This window comes from Ailuropoda melanoleuca, chromosome 12, assembly GCF_002007445.2.
Source record: "Ailuropoda melanoleuca isolate Jingjing chromosome 12, ASM200744v2, whole genome shotgun sequence".
NCBI lineage: Eukaryota > Metazoa > Chordata > Mammalia > Carnivora > Ursidae > Ailuropoda > Ailuropoda melanoleuca.
In genome coordinates, this window is record NC_048229.1 from 75,092,451 (window position 1) to 75,115,755 (window position 23,305).

The following is a 23,305-nucleotide window of genomic DNA, read 5'->3' on the forward strand; positions in this document are numbered from 1 at the left end:
CTAGGGTTCAAGTAATAGACCGTGAGTTCCACGAGCGCTTGGGGCCTGTCTGCTTTCCTCACTGTGGGGATCCTTAGTGCCGAACACGGGGGTTGGCACATTGTAGGAGATGGTTCTGGGTAATTTTTGTTGAATGGTTAGATAGGTAGTGGATGGATGGATGGGTGGATGGAGGGATACATGGATACACAGGTGGATGGGTGGGTGGACAGGTGGGTGGATGAAGCAGAGCTTAGATTTGAACTGAAGTCTGCTGTTGCAAACCTGTGCTCTTGACCGCTAAGTGGTACTGTCTCTGGTTTTGTCTGATGTCCTCCTCTGCCTGCTTAGGTTGGGATTTTTTTCTTAAACATTTTAATTGAAGTATAATTTACACACCTTAAAATCCACCAATTGCAAGTGTATGATTCAGTGACTTTAGTAAATTCATAGAGTAGTACAACCATCGTCACAATCGTGTGTTAGAATATTTCCATCATCCCAAAAGATGCCCTCGTGTCTGTTTGCAGTCTCATCCCTGTTGCCACCCCCCCCAGCCCCAGGCAATGACTGTTCCGCTTTCTGTCTTTATAAATTTGCCTTTTCTAGACACCTCATGTAAAAGGAATCCTACGAGATGTGTTTTGCTCCTGGCTTCTTTGACTTAGCATCACGTTTATAAGTTTCGTCCATATTGTAGCCTGTGTGAGTAGATCCATCCTTTTTACTGCAAATACTAGTCCATTGTCTGGATGGACCACATTTTGCTTACCTGTTCACATGTGGGTTGTTTCCAGTTTGAGGCTATGACGAACAGTGCCATGGACATCCGTGTCCATGTCTATGTGGAGTCTGTTTGTATTTCTCTTGGGCAGATTTCTAAGAACAGAACTGCTGGATTGTATGATAAATGTACGCTTCATGCTCTAGGTAACTAGCAGACTGTTCTCCGGTGGCTCTGTGCTCCCGCACAGTGCCATCAGCGGTGAGCATGGATCCCAGTCCCCCACGTCCTCACCAGCACTCGGGATCGTCTTTTTGGTTACAGCCCACCTGGTGGGAGTGAAGTGGTGTCTCTTTGTGGTTTGAACTGTTATCTCCCTGGAGGCTCGCCATTTTGAGCAGCTTTCTGCACACTTGCTCCTAGACTGGCTTTGCTTTGAAAAGCCAGGGGCTGGCAAGCTTTTTCTCTAAAAGGACCAGATAGCAAATATTTGGGTGGGGCTTTGTGGGCCACACTGGATTTCTGTCCCACGTTCTTTGGGGTTTTTTGCTTCACAACTCCTAAGAACATTCTTGGCTTCCTTGCACAAAATGAAGCCTGGGGCTGCCTCACTTTCCAGACCCCTGTTTCAAGCCCGTCTCAGAGAATTCCAGGGCCCCTGCCAAGAGAATCCAGTGACCCGTGGAGTCCACACTAAACATGGCAAGAGGTCACCCACTCCTCCTGGTGAAGGGGCCCAGCGAGAGGACCGTCCTGCAAAGCCAAGGGCCAGGTTCCAGAGGCGTCCCATCCAAGGTTCATGATGATTCAACACCAGATGAGCTCATCAGAGTTCCTGGGATGAAACCTGCTAATTTGTCACCCAAGGCAGAGTGAGTGGGTCCCTGTGGGTCCTGGGCAGGCCTCCCTCTGCCCTGTGGCTACCCTGTCCCAGACCTTAGAGCCTCTGGTGGGATCCAGCTGCCGCCCCGCCCCCACCATGATTTCACAGCCCCACTGTCCACCTGCTGTTCCCACTAGCACCTCCTACAGCTTCTCCACCCCCTGGTTGCCTGGCCTCTGGCTCTGCAAGCCTCGTGGACTTGTCCTGGCCCTCACCGTATGCCACCAAGCTTTCTTGACCCCCTTCAGCACTGTGTATCTTGACAAATCTATCACTAGAGTCCTGTAGCAGACATTGCAGATATGCCCCTCAGCCACTCCACTCTGAAGGCTGCTCACTGAACCACATGTGACTGCCTGGGGCCATGTTTTTTCTGGCTGTGGAAGCACTTTGTCCTGGGCACAGGGCAGCCAGAAGTATGGCAGTGTCCAGGGAGTTGGTGTGTAAATGCTGCAGGTTCTTCACTCCCTGGTGGGGGGAGAGGGGCAGTGTATGGTCTCCACGAATCCCCACGGGATTCACAGCCAGCCCCACAGTGGTCATAATGCTTGGTGGTGCCCCGTTAATGACTGCCTTCTCCTCCCCACCCTGCACTCATGTGTCCTACATCGCCTCACAAATAAAGAAACCGTTTGTACTTGGGTTTTTGTCTTAGGCTCTACTCTGGGGGCTGCTTAGCCCGTTGCTGGTCCCCAGCCCCAGGGTTACCGTGAGGATGGAGCAAGGGGATGCCCAGAAGCGCTCAGCATGGTGCCTGGTGTGTAGTATGTGCTCATTATGCGTGGGCCATTGTCACAAGCATTAGAATCTTCTGGTTTTGAATGCACCCCCAGGTCCTGGGGGGATGCCGTTAAGCAAGGGCCCGGGTGCTCACAAGAGAGCTGTTGTCCTTCCCCTGTGAGGAGGGGTGTGTCGGTGAGCTCTGAGGCTGATGCTGCCCAGTGGGCCATTTTGCCTGGACCTTGCTGCCTCAGAGCCTCGGTGATGTCTGAGTGTGGGGAGCTGCGGACAGCACTCATGCCCCTCCCCTCCCTCCCGCAACACACTGGCTGTATTTGGCAAAGTTTCAGTGAGGGTTGGGTGGAACAATGTTCACCAAAGATTAATGATAGCTATTTCTAGGTTGTGGGATTTTTGAGGCCTTTTTTCACTTATCCTTTTCTTTGTGCTTTCCAGCATGGTTTAAATTTCTTACAATGAGCAGGCATCGTTTTCACAAAAAGAATGAAGTTCTTTCAAAGTTCTTTGAAATTCTTTCAAAGGTAAATAACTTGCAGCTGATCAGAAGATAGGGCCCTTATGGCTCAGGCTGTATTCAACTCTAGAATCTACTGTGGGAAGACATGGATATGAATTGTGTGGTTTTCTTTGGGGCTTAATATATGGCGAGTTTCTGTGACCATTTCGCGGTCATTTAAAAATAAAGCAATTCTCTGGGTATGGAACAAAACCACCATGTCCAGGACTCAAAGGAGCATTCGTCTTCTGGGATGGATCGGGTTCTTGCCTTGGGAAGTGTCTCCATGGCGTTAGACTTTGGGCACTCTGTGTTTGCACAGGCCAGGCAGTGCGGAGGTGGCCGTGCTCCTGGCTGGCGGGGACTGAGACTGGTTACTGGCCCCGGGAGGCCTCAGGGTGGCTCACCCTGGGTAGCTCAGTCGGTTAAGTGTCTGCCTTCAGCTCAGGTCATGATTCTGGGGTCCTGGGTTTGTGCCCTACATCGGTCTCCTTGCTCAGCAGGGAGTCTGCTTCTCCCTCTCCCTCTACCACTCCCCCTGCTTGTGCTCTCGTTTGCTCTCTCAAATAAATAAATTTTTAAAAAAGATCTGGGATGATGAGGGGAAACAGACTTTGCTGTGAGCTAGCTATGTGAGTGATGGTGGTGACGATGGGGCATATTAGCAAGTGAGAGACTCTGGAAAATCATGGAGTTTAGGAACAAGAGAGAAAGTGGGATCCTATTTGCATACTGTGGGTTGTCCGTTTCATCCTCATAAAGTTTCTCGGAAGAGACGGGTTAAGAATCTGGGTTCCCTTTTTGTTGCCAGTGTCTATTCTGTTTGGCCTTTGACTTTGCTTGTGACTCCATACAGAGAGTGGGCCTCATGGGTCCAGAACTTAACAAAGGTCATACACTGAAAGAGGCTGCAAAGTATTTTCATGCCTGATTTACAGAAAAGGAAACTGAGGCTCAGTAGGTGATATGCTTTATGATGAGAACTGGGACTGTCTCTAGTCTATCTTGTGTTCCACCACAAGGCCTCACTCCACATAGTTAACTACTCATGTTGATAAGGAATAGGTTCCCCCAGATACTTCCTTGAAGACCCTGCGTTCCAAGACCACTTTGCAATTCCGAACTCAGAAACTAAATGGCCAGGGAGACCCTGGCAGCTTCAGGGGCCAGTGGGGGACCCTGACCTCCTCCCTCCCCACTCCCTCATTCAGACTCTGGCTCAGAGATTGTGACTTGTCACCCCAGCTGGCTGCTGGCACGGTGATACTAAACTTAGGTTTTCCCCAGGGAGCAGAGCACTTAATGAAGGAGTTCATCCAGTGGGAGACTCCCAAGCAAGCCCGGGCAGCAATGGGGCAGGCAGCTGCAGAGCCGGGAGGGAGTTTGGCTGGGACCTCCGCCTTCTGAGGGCTGCTGTTTCCATGATGTCAGAGAGGCGGAACTCTGCCTCACATCACAAGAGACAGCAGCCCTTGCCCCAGTGCTTTCCAGCTTTGGAAGCCGCCGTGAGCAAAGGTGAGAATGCTCATCTTACTCACCAGGCAGAAACTGAGGACTGCCTTCAAGTTTCTTGGGGGCCCTCTGGGCTTGTCACCACCTGGCTGGATTCTCCAAGCCTGCCTGTCCTTTTTCTTAGCTGGACTCCACTCTCCAAGGGGACCTCCCAGGACCGGGATGAGAGGTGCCTCTAACTCGAAGAAGGTCCCTCTGTGGACCCTTGAATGCACCCACTCTGGCTGCGTGTGGAACTTAGGAAATACGTTTGGCAGATGTGATCTGAAAGAGAAACCTCTTCATTCTTTTTTAAGTCGGTAGCAGTGTGAACATTTCTCGGCTGGTGTCCGGGAGGCCTGGTTGTTTGCAATCACAGCCTGTAACTCTGGGCAGGACCTTTCCTTTCTTTGGGAGGCCATTTCTTACGAGGAGGGAGTGGTCCACGAGTGGTCCACGCCGACAGTTTCCTGGGGTTTATACATCCTAATGTATCTGTTTCTTTGATCATCTTGCATCTTCCGCCATCAGCATGTCAATAACATGTTTGTGTTTCCTCTCTCCCAAACAGAAAAAGATTTACAAATATAAGAAAGTCCTGAGTAACCCGAGCCGTTGGGAAGTGGTGTTGAAGGAGATCCGAACTCTGGTGGACATGGCCCTGACGTCCCCCCTGCAGGATGACTCCATCAACCAAGCCCCACTGGAAATTGTCTCAAAACTGCTCTCAGAGGTAAGACATTCCTCCCGCTTGATTTTGCACACCCCTCCACCCCTGCCTTTCAGTTTTTTTTCTTTCCCTCTGCTGAGCACAACCCCGTAGCCAGCAGCAGAACTGGACCCGAGTTTGTACTGTCTCCCCATTACTCAAGGCGGTGAGCGGTGGCCCCCAGCAGCCTAGGGAGCCAAGAAGGAGATCTCTTCCCAGGGCCTGCAGCTGAACAGCCCCCAGGAGTGTGGCAGGGGTGAAGGGGTGGTTGTTGCCGCCCTGCCATGCCCCACCACTGAACGTGGGGGGACTGGTCTTGGGCCTGAGTCTGGGCTGGTGGAGATGATGGTGACAGCGAATTTCAAAATTTTCCCATTCGTCCCCAAGCCAGAGCACATCGTTGAAGCCCCCAGACCGCGCGTCCCCCCTACCCCTCAGCGTTGGGGCCGGCCATCCTGGCCTGGCTCCATCCTCCCTCTGCCCTGGCCTGTATCAGCTCCAGGGGCCCAGGCAGCGATAGCTTGCTGGCAGCAGCTTGCAGCTAGCACCGCTCTGCTTTGCCAGGTGACCCCACACTAGGGTGTGTGCCATGCCGGACACTGTCCTGGACCAGCCCCTGTCCTCCTGGAGCCCATGTTCCAGCAGGGGCACAGTCAGAGTCTGTCCCGCTGTTGGTGGGGAGATGGTGGCTGCTGGGAAACGCACTGTTGACTCTGTCCCAGCCATCTTCTCCACGCTTCCCAGATACTAACGCTTGTCTTGTTTGTTTGCCTGCCTGGCCCCCTGGAGACGCTGGCATTGACGACTCCTGATTTAAACTCTGCATGGCCACTGGAGTGATGCTTCTGTCACCCTCCCCTGGGACAGGCCCCTGCTCTTCTGGCACGCCCAGTTCCCTGGGTAGCTTCTAGATGCCCCTCTGAGTCCACACAAGCTCCTTGCTGCCTAGAACCACCCCTTCCTCTGTGGACCCAGGCTGGTTGCTGCCGCTCAGTCCAGGAAACTGGCCCAGGCCTTCCATGTCTGCTGAAGAGAGGGTCCCTTGCCCTGGAAGCAAGTGGGGGCAAGAAGTAGAAGTTGGGCAGTAAAGATGGTCGCAGGTTAGAGGGGCCATGTCTTTGGGGTATGAGACAGCTTCATTTCACAGAAAAGCAAAGACTCAGGCTTTGAAATGAATCACAGTCAAAGTCTGGAATTTGAGACCAGGCCAGAGGCTGTATACCCAGCGTTACATCCTGGCTTCCCAGCCTGAGCCCGGCCTGGCTGCTCACCGTCAGTGAACACCTGCCGTGTGCCAGCAGGTGTCAGGTGCCGTGCATATGACATGGGTAGTACATCTGCCCTAGACAGCTGGTCCTTGCTGTCTCCATTATACAGTCTAGGAAACTGAGGCCCCGAGACACTGAGGGACCTGCTGAGCAAGTGGTGGGGCTGGAAATTCCACTTAGGGCTCCCTTGCTCTCACAGCAAGGCTACATCGCCCACCCCTTCTGCCCCACCAGTCCGCACCCTACCGTCACACTATCATTAGATCAGGCTCGCTGTCAGGATGACAGGGAAGGCAGCAGGTGGGCACTGTCGCCAACCTCTGGCAGCATTTATTTCCATCTTACATGTTTCGTAGACCACGTGCCCCTGGGCCTTTGCATCGCTTCTCAGGCCGAGGTTTTAAAAATCTTCTGATCCCCAAGCACTAGGGTGGAAAGACAAAGGCATTTAAAGGGGAAAGAAAAAAGGAAGCAGCTTGCATCTGCCATGTACCTACTGTGTGTCAGACAAGGGGTCCCTGTCATTCACCCTGACAGACAAGTGCTGCTGTTTGGTGAGGGACAGAGCTGGGACTGCAGCCCAGGCAGCAGCCCCTCAAGGAAGGCTCAGCACCTCTCTGAGTGACATGGTTTTTGAGTACATGCTCTGTGACCGCCTCTTTGGCACGCACTTAGAGCTAATACTTTACATTTCTCCAGGGACCCTGTGAGGTAAGTCCTAAAATGTACAGACGAGTAAACAGAGGCTGGAGAGGCTGTCGCTGGCCCGGGGTCGCTTACATAAGCGGTGGGCCAGGATCCACGCCCAGGTCTGTCTTACTGGAAAGCTCACGCTCTTGGGCATAGATGTAGCATAGATTGGTAGAGACTTTCTAGGGAGGGGCGCCCCAGCCGTGTGGGGCACCGTGGTTGAGAACGGGTGTTGGAGAAGCAGAAGGCCCTGATTCTACCCTTCAGGTGCTAACTGGCCTTGGACAACTTACTAGGTCTTTCGGTATTTCCTCTGTGAGTTGGGGGTGAAGATGAGCACCCGTTTCATAGAATTAAGGGTCGGGTGCTCGTCTACGTGCAAAGCACCTGGCCCTGTGCCTGATATACAGGGGGCACTTGATAAATGGTTACATTTTTGTTGTCATGGGAGATGGTTTTGATCTTGACCTTGAGCATTCTCAGCGGAAGGGTCTAGGGGGATAGGTGGAAAAACAAATCCTTCCTTCTCCTTTCCCTTTTTTGTTTAGAACATATGGCCTAGATTATTTGTGTGTTCTCTTTACTCAGGTTGTTCCCAGGGTCTCCTTCTGGGAGGCTCCAGGTGTCCCCAAACCATCCAGAAGGTGGGCAGGATCCCGAGGAAGGGAGCGAGGGAGGGGGAGGAGGGGGATCTTGGTTCTGAGAAAGGACTGTCCCATCCACTGGCCAAACAAAGCCGCATCCCTGACCTCCCAGGTCTTTGTTGAGTGTATAGAGTGGCCACTCAGTTTAGGGTGCCCATGTCCCCTGGGATGCATTGGCTGTTAGTGAGTGCTCTCCACCCAGGGTGGAGAGAAGTGTCCCTGCAGAGTGGCACAGGCTGCCTCCAGCGATTGGGACAAAGGAATCGGGACCTGTGCCCTTCGTGGGAAGTTGCACAGGTGTGGTGAGGAGCAGGCCGGGCCCTTCAGAGCCCTCCGCCGCAGCCTGAGGGCTGGAACCGCCCCTTGCTTGAGCTGCGCCCTGCAGCTCAGTAGCTAGAGATGCGGGCAGACAGTGGTCAAACCCCCACCCCACCGTCTCCTTCCCGTGCTCCCGGGCAAGCAGCCGCACCTCTTGAGGGTCGACTAGCTCATCTATCGATGGGAGAGGAGGAGAACCACTGTAAGAAAGAAATGGGTGGTATGAGGGTTATGAAGTATACTCACAGCCTGAGGCATAGTGAGCTTGTCGTCAGTCATCAGGAAAGACCGAAGCCTTCCATCAGAAAAATCACTGATGTTTAATATCTGCCACAAACGGGCTCCTTAAACTCTACCAACGTCCACAAAAAGAAAAAGCCTTTGGAATCCAAGAAACATCCTTCCACCTTCTCTGTCTTCCTGGATTCTGAGCACTGAGGGCCAGGCTGTCTCCATGGGAACCTGGGGACTTGAGGAGCACAGACGCTGGCCCGGGTTCCATGGTGGTCCTCGCCCCTCAGGCAGCCACACAGAAGCATGTTCACGGCCCACTGGCTTTGCTTTTATTCAGCTGGTTGTAAACTCGTTAGATATCCTGATGTCCTTAAACCCAGTGCCAGGTGGTGGACAGGGTGGGGCTCTTTCTAGAACCCAGGAACAATCGATCTTGCGAGGTCACTGTCCAGTGAGGCGGCACGTGATGAGGGGGCAGATGTGGCTCTGTTAGGAGATCTGAAGGAGACCAGTGAGAGCCTGTGCCCACCAAGACAAACAGATAAAGCGGAGCACGCCATGGAACTAGCGGAGAGAACAAGAGCGACCATTTCTGGGTTTTCCCATGATTTCTCGTTTCCATGTGTTTATTCCTTTCGTCAGTCACGTATTCACAGTATGGTGGTAACAGGTACCCACTGGGTGAGAAAATTCCAGATTGGGAAGAAAAAAACCCTAAAATCAAACAAATTTAATCCATTCAACTTACTATTATATCTGCAAGTTAATTGCTAGAATTCGGAATTTAGCTAAAACATGCTCACGGACCACCATTCTTCCCTGGGAACCCAGTTGGAGAACCACTGAAATAACATATGTGCTGTGCCTAAAAGGCAATCTGGCACACGGCTGAAATTCAGAAGTCTGTTTCTTTCCATGTTTACTGTGAACCTGCCCTCTGGCTTCCCGGCGGCATCTCTGTGACCAGCACGGAGGACGGGGTTAAGCCCCATCTGTGTATCCTGTCACAGAAGCCTATGGAGGATCCCCATTTATGGAAGAAGAAACTGAGTCTCACCAAGGAGGAGTGACTGGTCCAAGGTCACATAACTCACAAGGGGTGAAACTGGGACTCAAAACTCAGTGTCTACCACCGCCCCCCCGCCACCCCAAAGCCATACTTTTCTCCCTTCCAGGCCGAACCTTGGAGGGTTTTCTGATTTGTTTAATTAAGAAAAAGCAACACCTTCACTCTGAGAGGCTAAAAGCATTTTAAACTGTTTGGACCTTTGAGATACAAGTGTTCCATTTTATTAATATTGTGTTTTTTTTGTTTTGTTTTGTCTTCCTCCTGTACTCTCCACTCACTCCCTTAGAACACAAACTTGACTACCCAGGAGCATGAGAACATCATTGTGGTAAGTCTCTCAAGATCCCTTTCCCTCTGTCCACCTCCTGGTGCCCACAGTCCTTCCCCCAGTCTGAGTGACTTCTCGAAGCAGCTAGAATCCACCAGCATCGTGACCTTGCTCAGTCTTGTCTTTTCTGTCAAGCCAGACGTGTCTGCCTCCTGCCTTTGCACATTTCAGAGCCCCAATTGATGGGGGAGGGGGGATATAATTATCAGTCTTTGAGGTTTGTAGCAAATGTGTCTTCATTGCCTCCTCCTTCCTGAGTGTGCTGGGGGGGAGTTGAAGGCAGTAGATGGCAGAGAGCATATAATTTATTCAGAGGCATAACCCTATTAGCTGAGAGATAAGTGTTCTCTTTCTTGTCCCAGGACGTCTCCTCATTAATCCACGTGTAGAACCTGGATTTAATTCTCTCTGATACGCAAAGTGAGGTCATATTTTCTGGGACTTGACTATGATGTAAGCCTCTTTGGTGTAAAATATCTTCCTGGGTGATTTGAAGCTCTGAAATGTGACTCTCACTAGAGAGAAATGAAGTTGCACCTGCTGGGTGCCAGGCACTGTGCCGTGTTTGAATCCATAGGTAATGAAGACAGACCCCCTGCTCCCAAGGAGTTTGTCATCTATCGGAGGAAGACAAATGAGCTCACCGCACAAACAGAGAGTGATAAACTCACCTGGGAAAGAAGCCATGGTGCTTCCTGGAGGCAGTCATGTCTGAACTGGGTTTTGAAGCATCAGTAGGAGTTTGCCAGATAGCAAAAGAGGGTAAAGGCATTCCAAAGAGAGGAAACAAAACATGCATAGAGATGTAACATAACGCAGTATATTCTGGAAGCTTCAGCATTGCTGGAGTGTAAAGTATAAGGAAGTGGGAAGTAAGGAGGCAGAACTTGAGATAGAAGTGAGAAGCAAAGCCTTATGTGCCCAGAAAGGACATTCACCTGCCCCAGAGGTCCTGTGGCTACAGCCTTTGAAACAAGGGCAAGATGCCAGACTCCGTGCCCCTCAGAGCCGAATGAAGGTTTCATGGGCCCACCCCCTTGGCCCTGGCAAGCCCAGCCTGGAGAATCACCCTCCTCACCCCAGCTGGGGCCTGTGGGTACCAAAGGAGGTGGGTCCTAGGCCATGTATTATGGAGAGTAAAGGCAGCAGCCTCTGTGGAGCCCCACCTACAGTGTCGGGCACATAGTAGGTGCTCAATGGGAATTTGCCAAAGATAGAGAAGGGTTGGTTTTTTTTTTCCTGTGCTCCACTCTGACCACTCAGTGCCTTCTCTTGCCAGAACAGGGTGATTGTCAAGCTGGGTGCCCCCACTCCCCACCACCACCTTTCTCTGGTATACTATTAATTAATAAATTCATTTTGCAAACTTTTGTTGACATGAGGACAAGTATGTACCAAGCACTGGTCTCTGTTTCACAGACCTAGCGCTACTATGGAGAGATTCACTGTGTGCTGGAAGAGCCTGGCAAGTGGGCAGATAATCAAGTAATAACATGGTCAGGGGTTGAGATTTGTTTGGAGTGTTAGGGGAGCCCAGAGAGCAGACACCTAACATCCACTGCCAGTGAGGGTGCTGGGAGGAGGAAAACGGAGAGCTTCCAGGTGGAGGTGAGCAAACTGGATCTTAAAGGAGGGGTAGGAGTGCTTCAGGGAAAGGCAGTCCAGGGAGAGGGCATGAGAAAGGCAGAGCAGTGAGACTGGCTGGCGGAGAAGCAGGCAGGGACATGGGTGCGGGGAAGGAGGTGGCATCTTCCTCTCCATGTTGGCACTACCTATGGGTCCCACCGTGCTCTTCAGCTCTGGACAAAGGGTGAGGGCTTTGGACTGGTCATCCCCAGTTTTGATCTGAATGGTCCAGGCTGCTTTTATCCAGCTACTGTGGCGGGGCTGACCCCTTCATTGGACTGAGCTAAGCTCCCCTGCTCAACAGACATGCCGAGAACAGAGAAGAATTTGATCTGAGGTCTGCCTCTCAGCCCTGCATTTTACAGCCTCCCTTCAGTGCTCTTTACTACGAGTGCCCTTACCACTATTGGGAAGCCTCCTTTCAGTCCAGAAATTACATGATCTGATTTGACCAGTTAGCAATTAGTCTTCTCCCAGCGGGGCTTGGTATGTTTTTAATGTGCTTATTTTTCAGAAATACTTTCCCAAGTAACTTGAGTGGGTTTTATTCGGTCCGTTGGGGGTCGGACATCTACCTGTGCCATAGCTGGTTGTGGCTGGTAACCAGTGACCTGCGTGGACCTGGAGCCCAGACCCCAGCTGCCGTCCCACGTGCTGGTGAAGAGGGTGGGCTTGAAGGTCCACGCGAGCTCAAGTTTCGAGCCGGTGCAGACCCTGGGCCCACCCCACACTAGCTGTGACCTTGGGCAAGTAATGGGAGAACTTCAATTTTACTGTATTGAAAATATCTTTAAGGTATTCTTTAAAAATACTTGTACAAGTATTCCATGAAAATAATTTCATTAGAATAAAGAAAGAAAAAAAGATGTCTCCCCATCCTAGTGTCCTCGTCAGAGACAGCTTCTGGCGGTTTTCAGGTGGTGACACACCCACACGGATACAGTTGTGTTTTTATTTCTTGTTTTCAGCATTAATGATGCGATGCAAGGTGGGCTGTTCCATGGTTCTTTCATGTAAGACGTCTTAGGGATGCTTTTAAGTGTCTTTGTGCCTGTCGCCCCACGGTTTCCAGCTGCGGTACCTGTGGCATTTGGGGATGAATCGTTCCTTCTGGGGGCCCGCCCTGGGCATTGTGGAATGTTGAGCAGCATCCCTGCTCAACCCACTAGATGCCAGTGGCCCTTCCCTGTCGTGATATCAAAAATATGTCTCCAGACAAGCCAACATCCCCTGGGAGGCAAAGTCAACCCTGGTTGAGGACCGCTGGCCCACTGGATACTTTCTACTGGCTCTAGAATATTTTTATTTAGCCAGATGGCCATTCAGATTGTTTTCAGCTAACTTGACATCCTAAGGCTCAGTCTCCTCATCTATGAAATGGGTATGGCAACAGTGCCTTTCTTACAGGGCTCCTGGGAAGGTTCAGTGAGCTCATGCACCTAACATTCTCAGCAGAGGACTGGGCTTATAGAAAGAGTCCACAGAAATATAAGCTCTTTTTAATTAATCATACCTTTTTAAATGATCATAACTCTGTGACGAGGGCAGACCTTGTAACCTCCCCGACCCTCTGTCTCTTCATCTGTACAAATGAGAATAAATCCCGCTTGACCTCACAGAGTTGTCATGAGGACCGAATGAGATAATAGCATGGAAGCACGAGAGATAATAGCATGGAAGCACAGAACCCATGCCTGACACCCACTCTGGGCACTTCAATCCTTCCCACTCCTTTATTCCTTGACTCATTCTCAAGAAAGGGGCCCAGCATGAGTGAAGGGGCTCTGTCCTGCACGTGGTCCCTCCTCCCAGAGCTGGTCCAAGATCTGGGTCTGGGGAACAGAGCCAGCTGGGGGCAGTCACCCTGTCCCACGGCCCCAGCTGCAGCCGGAACAGCAGAGGAAGGGCTGGCCAGGTGGCCGCAGGGGATCCCCACACGGCGCGCTAAGCACTGAACTTCAGAACGTGCACATGCAGAGCCAGAACAGTGGGCCGGGCTCCTGCCAGTTGTTCCGTTGTCTTTCATTGCCCCATGTCTCCTTCCCTGTGCTTGCTGTCACCAGACGGGGTTATTTGTTGCCTGGGCATATGGAGGGCCGGGACTGAGAAGTAGCGTGGTGAACAGTTCAGGCTCCTGAGTCAGACGTGGGTTCAAATCCCAGCTCCGCCGCGTTCTGACGGTGAGACCCTGGGCCGCAGACTTCCGCTGTCTGAGGAAAGGGGCGGGACTCACACCCAACCTCCCAACTCTCAGGGAGGATTACGCCGTGCCACGGTTAGCACCGAGCCCAGTGTGGACAGCTCCCAGGGTAGCACCAGCTAGTGTGGATGTGCCTGTTGCTCTGTCACTATCATCCGTGTCGTTTGGGTCCCTGGGGCTGGAGGGGGGCTGTGTGGCGCCCAGCACCCCCAACCCACACTGTCCAGGGGAACATTCTGCACCGACAGAGGTATTCTCTGTCTGCTCTGCCTGGTACAGTGGCTGCTGGCTTCGTGGGACCCCTGAGCACTTGAAATGTGGTTTGTGTGACAGAGGAACCACATTCCCATTTTTTATTTTATTTCACTTAAAATCGTTTCTTTCCTGTCCGTTGAAATTGGAAGGGTGGCCTGCAGCAGTGGCCACCGTGGTGGACGGTGCCGCCCTAGACAGGTGAGACCCTGGGCTCGTGGTCAGCCTTGTTGGCGGTGCTACAGAGCAGCCCTCGGTATCACTGATCTCCTCCTTCACAGAAGTGCATTCGAATAAGTGCTCCTCTCTTCTTGGCATCCAGCGATGCTTCCTTTCCCTGATGGTCCCCAGCCCAGTGGAAGGCCTTGCCGAGTGGTCCCTCCCCATATCCAAAGGCATCACTGCAGGGAACAGATCACGGAGACCCTCTGAAATCGAGCAGGCAGGGTCTGGGCCGTGGGAGTCGGTGATGGAGAGAGCCTCCATGTCCTCACAGAGCCCTCCTGGGAGTCGGGCAGAATCGCCAGCCCTTGCCGCTGTATCGGGTACAGCCCAGGGCAGCCCCCGCTGTGATAGTGGCAGTGACATGCTGTGCTCCGGGTACTGGGCTTATCCTGAGGCTGAGGCTCCAAAGCTTCTACAGTTTTCTTTTATCAAATCCCCCCATCAACCCTGTGAATCACTCTAGTTCTACCCATTTTATAGGCTAGAAGACTAATGCCCAGAGAGGTTGAGTTGCTCACTCAAGGTCACACAGCCTGGCAGGCTTGGTGCTGGGTCCCAGGTCTCCTCTTTGTTAACCTTGTGCCCAGTGTGGCAGATGGGAACATGAGTGAACTTCACATAGTTATTAACCATCCAGTAACTAACATTTATGGAGAGCTGGCCCTATTTCAGACTTTATACCAAAGGTCCTCAATTGGGTACAGTTTTGCCCCCCATGAGGCATTTGGAAATGTCTGGACACGTTTCTTTTCAATTGTTCAAGTATTTTATCTGAATCTGAACTTTAGCACAATCACTAAAACAGAGATCATGAGAGGGGGAAAAAAAATCAAGACTCAGACGTCATTCGGGCCACGAGAACCTTGTACGGGAATGTCAGTGAGAACCAGTAAGAATTGTATAAGCTAGCCTAGGAAGGCTTGGTGAGACATGGACTCGAGGGACGTTAGATATTCTCACCTCCATTAATATCAAATAAAGCGTGTCAGGAGGCTTTCTGATTGTCACAACTGGCTGAGGCTTGCTACGGGCATCCCATGGGTTGAGAACAAGGTCACTGCTACACACCCCGCAAGGGACAGGAGCAATGGGCCCCAGGTGGTAACAGGGCAAGGCTGGGAAGCCCTCCCTCCTGCTCTTCCAGTGACTCTCTGTGCTCCGCTTTCCAGGTGGGAACTGAGGCACTAAGAGAGAGGAAATAACTTGTTCTAATAGTAGTTACGCTGTAGTAAGCGCCAGGACTAGAACTCGCACTCAGGACTCTGCCTCCAGTGCCTGGGCTCAGAGCCACTCTCCTATCCTGCCCCATAGTCGGGGACTGTTGACCTGAGGGGGACGTGGACGGACGTCAGCAGGCCCAGAGCCCCTGAAGTCACACGTACCACTGTAGGGCTGTATTTTCCTGGAGGGCAGCCCAGAGCTTTTATCAGCTTCTCAGTGGGTGCCATGAGCCCCCTGGTAGGATTCCTTTCTAGAGATTCCAGCTGACATTTGTTCGTTGTCTTTCAGGCAATTGCTCCTTTGCTGGAAAACAACCATCCACCACCAGATCTCTGTGAATTCTTTTGCAAGGTATGGCATGACTGAAATGGGGCTGTGTTTGCAGGAGGCAGCCGGCCTGTGTGTGTGTGTGTGTCTGCTGGGGGTTGGCTTTGCATCATTTGCTGAAAACCGAGGCTTCCCCGACCTGGGTCAGGGCCCCAGACAGAGCCAGAAGGCAAGCCAGGCAGCCCATTCTTAGAGTTAGAACTCTCTCTCTCTCTCTCTGCCAGACAGGTGATAAGCAAGGACCAGGGTCCAAACCATTGGGTCAGGGAGGAGCGTCCGGCTTTTCCTTGGAATATCTTTGTAGCTGCCTTGGGAGAAATCTGTAGCAGATTTTCTGGGTTCCTGACGTCAGAGCTGGTTTATTATTAGCCATGGCTCCTCTGAGCACCGGCTGGCCCACAGTGGGGCACAGCCATGGGGCTTTTCCTGAACAGGGAAAGCAGGCAGGGGATGCCAGGTTAGCTGGGAGGAGCCACAGAGCAGGCCATCCACTCCTTTGGACCCAGAGCCAGGCTTGCAATGGGATTTACACACAACGTGCCCAGGGCATGTTGGGGACCAGTCATCCCTCACTCTGAAAGCACACTTCAGCAGTCTGGGGAACCAGCATGCGATCCTGTTTTGTTCTTTGCTGTGTGATTTTTTTTTTTTAATGTAATGATTTGATGTCCTTGGAGAGACTCAGGGCCTAGGTTTGCTGCTACCCCAACGCTCTCTGCTCTAGCACCTGCTGACTCACTTCACTCACGCTCCTTCCCTCCCTGGCTCCTTCCACAGCCATATACTGTCCTTGGGGGGGTGGCGGGGTGTGGACTGTCCACCAGCAAGACAAGCACGTGGCCTGGCAAAGCAGGCACCTGGGTGGCCCGGTGGTACCTGGAGGAAAGAGGACTGTGGTGCCCTTATTGCGTCTGCACCCCGCTCAGAGAGCATGCTCTGTCTGTCAGGGGGCAGGAGCTTTAGAGATTACAGAGACAGGGTCACAGTAGCCCCTTTGGCCCAGTCTCTCCATCAGGAGACCTTTTCTGGCAACCCACAGAGCAGAGGGTGGGCTCAGCCTGCCAGCCCCAAGTGCCCAAGTGCATTCTCAATGTGCGTGGACGGGCACGTGGCAGTGTGTGCCCTCTGGGCCAAGCAGTGAGCACCTGAGCGTCCAGCTGAGCCTGCGTGTGTGCGTGTGCGTGTGTGCGTGTGTGTGTGTGTGCAGGAGCGTGCCTGCACAGGCATCAGGCTTCTGTGCCAAATCGAGGCCCCCTCCTCCTCAGGGCTTTGGTGAGAGACTAAAGACAATTAAACGGGCCTTCTTGGCCCCCGGCACCTGGGGGCGTCATGCCTGGAGCAGAATGGGGTCCTATATCCCAGTGCTTGGGCTCCTGAAAGGATGGCCAGCGGCTCCCTTACCAATCACAGCACATCCTCTCCTCTCTCAGTATTTTGTCTGATTTCATCCAGATCTGTTCCTTGTTCTCCTCTCAAGCTGTATGGTTTCTCCCAGATTTCATGGTTTTCAGACTACTGTTCTACAGCAGTGGACCTTCGTTCAAAGTAGATCATATCTGGGGGTTCCTGGTAGCACGGACTGAAAACTAGTGACGTAGAAGAAACCATTCTTTTTGGCGTTTCCTGATGGAACTCCAGTTGGTCCTGAAACAGAGGGCTGCCCTGTCCTTTGGAGGGACGGGTCCCAGCCTAGGGGGCCCGGGAGCCCTCAGGCTGTTTTCCCTCTGGGGGGTCGGAGTCCCAGCCTCAGTGCCTCACCCACCAGGCCAGCCTGCCCAGAGAGGAGAGCTCGGGGGGAATGAAACCGCCCCCACTGGGTCCACCCTGGGACGGCTCACTGGACACGCCTGCGAGCCTCATCAGCCAGATTTCAAAACCAGGTCCCTAAGATGTGAGGAACGTTTATTGATCTTGGATTTCCCAGGAAAGCCCGGATTCCTGATATCCCAAGTTCAGGGTCCTCATCCAGGGGTTAGAAACCCAGCACCTTCAGGCCCGGGCAGGTATAAATGTGTTGGCATGGTGGGGCCTCGTCTGTTCCACCCAAAGGCCTTCAATTTCAATTTGAAAAGATTTTATTTATTTATTAGAGAGAGAGCATGAACAGGGGGAGCGGCTGAGGGAGAGGGAGAAGCAGGCACCCCAGTGAGCAGGGAGCCCGACATGGGGCTCAATCCCGGAACCCCAGGATCACGACCTGAGCCGAAGGCTGACAGATGCCCGACTGACTGAACCACCCAGGCGCCCCTCAATTTAAATGTGAAAAACAAAGCACGCTGATGAAGTAAAGTACATCTAAGAGGTGCATTTGATGGCCTGCAGAGTGCTACCAACCTATCAAAGCCAACAGCTGAAAAGGCACAGAACTTTCAAGATTCTGGTGTCCAGACGCTAAACTGGCATTCTTGCATCCATTTTTTAAGAGACTGCTCTGTTAGACCAGGCGCTCTGAGTCTCAGTGCTGCAAAGTGTCACTGGAGTAAATAAGGACCTGTCCAAATGGACGCCTGTCTGTACCATCTGATACAATCTCGGCCTTTATTATTTTTTTTAAAGATTTGATTTAATCTTCAGAGATTAAATTGGAGAAAGCAAGAGAGGCATGTGCCGGGGGAGAGGCAGAGGGAGAAGGAGAGACAGACTCCCCACTGAGCATGGAGCCCAATGCGGGGCTTGATCCCAAGACCCTGGGATCATGACCTGAGCTGAGTCAGATGCTTCACTGACTGAGCTACCAAGGCGCCCCACAGTCTTAGACTTCAAGAGCCACGGGCCAGGTCTGGATTTCCAGAGGCCGCATCAGCTCTGGCCAGACCCTGCCAGGCTCATTGCTGACCGTGCCCTTCTGTCTCCCCAGCACTGCAGAGAGCGGCCCCGGTCCATGGTGGTCATTGAAGTGTTCACTCCCGTGGTCCAGAGAATCCTCAAGCATAACATGGTGAGTTCCCCTGACACCCTGACTACAAAGCAGTCCATCATTTTTCCCCAACCTTTTGCCATTCCCCAAAGATTTGGGGCACAGGGTTGGCTGACCTGACAGTCAGGGACTGGGATTGGGATTCTGTTTAAGTTCGGGTGTTCGTGCAGCCTGTCCTCCTTAGCTCTATTTTCTTCTCTTAAGGCAATGGGAAGAAATCTTTTCACAGTAAAAATAACAAAAATAGTATGGCTGGGGGAGATGAGAGAAGTTTCCCGTGTGTAGAGTCACAAATGTCTATAGACACCCCGCCCTCAAGGAGGGGGAGTGGAGCTCCTCATGTCTTCTGTGGGGGCTGTCCGTAGTGTGTCCTTCCAGAGGCACAGCATGGAAAGGGGGAGAAGAGTGACCGTATGATGGAGAAACCTGACAGGCGCAGCCGTGGCCCGCGGGTCATGATCAGCAGCCGCAGTGACAAGTCATGTGAGGGCAAGCACCCTGCTACGGTGTGAGGAGAAGGGTGCCATACCTCTGGGAGCTTCTTCTCAAACCCACAGGCCCCATCTAATCCTGAGAGAAGCATCAGACCCGTCCCCGCTGAGGGACATTCTGCAAAACACCTGACCAGCACTGCTCAAAACTGTCCAGGCCATTAAGAACAAGAAAAGCCTAAGAAACTGTCACAGCCCAGGGTAGCCTAAGGTGACATGAGGACTAATTGTAGCAGGGTGTCCTGAGTGGGATCCTGGAACCGTAGAAAGACATCAGGGGAAACAAAGGCAGTCTGAATATAGACTTGGTGGTCTACGTGGCCCCTTTGCATTCTCATCAGTTCAGTGAGAGCAACAAATGTCATTGTTTTCTCCATGTTACACGTGGGGAAACTGAGGCTCAGCAGAGTCCACTCACTGGCCCCAGGGGCCACAGCTAGGAATGAGAATAACTAAACATCTGTTCACAGATTTTTATTAACACCTTCTTAGAGCCAGACACAGTGTGACACTCAGGCATGTCACATGTCATTTAACCCTTATGAAAGCCCGGGACCTCCTTTCACAGAAGAGGTGGCTGGGACCCAGAAAGTCTCCCTGGGTCACTCAGGGAACTGATGAGCAGCCCTGAGTGCTGATGAGGGATGCCGAGGAGCAGCCGTCGAAAGTGAGGGCCAGTGTTCCAGTGTCCGCCAACCTGGACTCAAGTCACCTGGGTGGTGTGGACGTATCTATGTAATTGCAGCACTTGTGGGGGCACTGAGTCAGATGTGGGGTGCCCACGACGACCGCCCCCTGCCCTGTCAAGATCAGCATGTGAAAACAACGGTGTCTCCACACCAACCCCCCAACCCCAGTCCGGATGGAAGTGTATGACTCGTGCTATTCTGCCCCATCCCACGCTCGCGGCAGACATCATCAGTCGATTACAGCACTCTTCCTGCAGAGCCCAGACATAGCTTCCAAATCTGTCTCAACACAGCATTCCAGGCAGCCACTAGAAAATTGAGTGGTGCTGGTGCCATATGGATTCTCTTTACCATTCTCGACCCTGGGCAGTCTCACACCATAATTGAATTGATGCTTATTTCTGAGATCCTCCTTGATTTGAGATAAATGCATTTCTGATTTTCCGAACACAGGGGAGAGGAATACTCCGTCCAGTTCTTTCTCTGGGACTAGCAAAGACGTTCCCCATGGTAGTGGTGGAGAGTGTGAATTTGTGCCCTAATTTGGGCTTTTATAGTTTTAGGGGCACTGTCTGGCTTCAGGCTTCTGAGAGGAAAGGATTTCTGACTGTTAACTTTAAAATCACTGTGGAGGTGGTGGGAGGTGAGGTTGTTCCCTTTCAGAGTCTAGAGCAGAGATTTCAGAGTTGCTTTTACAGAGGACCTTCCGGTGACAGAGCCAGACCCCCAGGGTATGCTGTCAGGGCCCGTGCCTCCTCGGGCACAGGAACATTTTTGCGTATTCCATGGTCATCAATAGGCCGTTTAGTAAGGTTTCTTTTAGGACATCTGCCTTCCGAGGGAAAAAAAGTCAAAATGCAAACCAGCCTCCCACGGCTTAACCATACAACATCTCCCTTAGGTTTGATTGGTTTTATGGGCCATGTAATAATTTTCAGGATAAAATTCAGAACAGCTACAGGGCAAATGCAGAATTTATAGCGTCGTTGTAGCCTGGCAGAGATCAGGGACCTTCAGGCATGAATCCTCACTTGACGGTTAAAGAACTCCCCAAGTGATCCTCAGCATCTGGGGATGCGATAAAGCTTCGCAGTCGCTCTTTGCTCTTGGCGTCTAATTACATGCCGTGAACTCTGTCAGAAGAGAGCCGTAGATAGGACAGAGGAGGGCTAGTCCTTCCGCAGAAGAACAGATGCGTGTGAGGCAGGGATCGTGGCTTCTGCTGGGCGCAGGATGCATGGCAGAACTTTGGTGTCACTCATTTCATGCTCCCTACAGCTTATTTCCCGGCCATGGGCCAGATGCACTGTTTTGAGCTGGGGCTCTCGGCTGGTGTGGGGAGTCTAGTCTCTGGTTAGTGGGTGTGCCTAGCCTGCCACCAGCCACACGACTGTCAGCATCACAGGAGCAGTGGCTTCTCTTCCCCGCGCATGCAGTGTTTTTCATGAAGGGGGCACTGGAACATTTGGGAGTTGGAGGAAATGCTATACCACAGAGGTGTTCTGGGACTTTGGACCTTCCCTTATCCTCACGGTGCATCTTCTGCAAATATATTGTGTGTCCCATTTCATGGATGAATAGATTGAATCTTAGAGAAGAGTCTCAGAGTGTTACTCACTGGACTGAAATAAAAATTAGATACAAATGGAAGCAGTCCTCTAGAATGTTCTCCTGGAGATTCTAAACAATTTGTTAAACTGTATTCTCAAGAATGACCATGGTCCCTGTGCCCACATGCCACTCATTGGAGTGTTCTTATGGTAAGAGAGGCAAGAAGGTCCCGAGGGGACCACTGGGTGATTTGACCACCTACTTTCCAAGAGGGGGATTTTTAGCTTTTCTGAAGAGGTAAAATGTCCCTCACCCACATGTCAAAAGGCCATCAGACCCATCTATAATGTTCATTTCCAAGAAAATGACCTTGACTCTCCAGAAATCTCATAAGGACAGTTATCTTTAACAGGGTTGAGTTGAGCAGTTTTCATGGACTCCTAAACCCTTAGAAGTGGAAGGGGGCTTAGAGATCTGCGGTTACAGCCCTCACTCCACAGCAGAGACAATGAGGCCCTGAGAGGGCCACACAGCCTTCCTGTCACCCTTTTCCAGGGCACTAGGGGACTTGACATGTCTTCCTCAGTTTGGAAGCACAGTCAAGTTTCACTTATCTAGCTCAGTGCTCTGTGTATGTGCGTGTGAGTATGTGTGGGTGGGTGGGTGTGTATCTGTGTACACACATGCACGTATCTTCCTTCTGAGCTTTCCCCATGGCTTCTGCTACCCTCCTTATGTAAGAGCATCATCCTGGTAGGGAAGCAGACGCGGCCCCTCATTGACTTGAGGACTCTAATTCAGCCTCTTTACTCCAGGTGAAGAAGCACCAAGCAGCTCTAGAAGCTTGCTCCTCTGAGCTGGCAAGAGGGCGTGGGAGGGAGGTGCTCTCCTCAGAGCTTTCTTGAGGGCCTGAAGAATCCGTTAGATCCGTGAAGAAAGTCTCCACTGTTTTTTTTCAAGTTACAATGCCGATCCGGTTGCTTTTCACTGAATGGGTTCCACTTAGTGGGGGCAGGAAGAGGGCACATGAGTTTGGAGACAGTGACTCTTCCCTCTGATGTCTTGCTGGTCACCGTCCTCACCATACTGACTTGCTCCTCCTGACTGTTCAAAACCCAGCCCACAGATTTAGAAGCCCATGAACAAAACTGCCATCCCGGAAGCCCTGGCCCCTCCAGGCCCCCACCCATGAGTGTGGGAATGGACGCAGGTCCTTTTCTGGCCATATTTCTCCTCTCCTGACAAGTCCCTGAGCCAACAGCCACCAAGGAGATGTGCCCCTCCACTCTCAGCTGAGCTCTGTCACCTGCTCTATTGATGTGCTGTGTTGGGGAAATGAAGAAAACAGAAGTGTCCAATAATGCCACTCATTGGAGTAGGCAGGAGTCCCTCTGTCCTTGCCCAGCGCCCCTTAATCAGCTGAGATGCGGGGGCTCAGGCTGAGCCGGTAGATGGAGATGTCCTCGCTTCTGGGGCCTGGGGCCTTTTCCTACGGTTAAGTAGATTTACCCACCCCCCACTCCTGCCTGCATCCCTTTCACACGGTCCTGTAGACACACACCAGCCACTGACTGTCCAGGGCACACACCTCCCTTCCCAGGCCATAAGCCTCACATACACATCCATGATATGTCTCTCACACACACCTCCTCCCACACCCCACGTTTCTCACACATAGCCTCCCACACCCCATACCTCTCACATGCTCCCACACCCCACGTCTCTCACACACACCTCCTCCCACACCCCACATCTCTCTCACATACCCTCTCACACCCCACGTCTCTCACACACACCTCCTCCCACACCCCATGTCTCTCTCTCTCTCTCTCCTCACACACACACACACACACACACACCTCCTCCCATACTCTGCGTCTCTAATACATACCCTCCACACCCCATACCTCTCACACACACCTCCCACACCCCAGATCTCTCATACACACACACCCCTCCTCCCACACCCTGTGTCTCTCTCTCACACACACCTCCTCCCACACCCCGTGTCTCTCTGTCACACACACCTCCTCCCACACCCCGTGTCTCTCTCACACACACACATCCTCCCACGCTCTACATCTCTCACACATACCCTCTCACACCCCACGTCTCACACACACACCTCCTCCCACACCCCGTGTCTCTCACACAAACACCTCCTCCTCCCACACTGTACATCTCTCACACACACACCCTCCCACATCCCATGTCTTTCTTACACTCATCTCC

General features: G+C 52.2%; 1 protein-coding gene across 2 annotated transcripts in view; it reads left to right on the top strand.

Annotated features, from left to right (window-relative positions):
- CMIP (c-Maf inducing protein) overlaps positions 1-23,305 on the top strand; it is a 129,375-nt gene that overhangs the window by 69,808 nt on the left and 36,262 nt on the right. For both annotated transcript variants that reach the window (XM_034639430.1, XM_034639431.1), the window contains 4 exons: positions 4,886-5,047; positions 9,533-9,574; positions 15,387-15,449; positions 18,283-18,363. In XM_034639430.1, the coding sequence (XP_034495321.1) occupies positions 4,886-5,047; positions 9,533-9,574; positions 15,387-15,449; positions 18,283-18,363 (348 nt within the window). The remainder of the gene's footprint in view (positions 1-4,885; positions 5,048-9,532; positions 9,575-15,386; positions 15,450-18,282; positions 18,364-23,305) is intronic.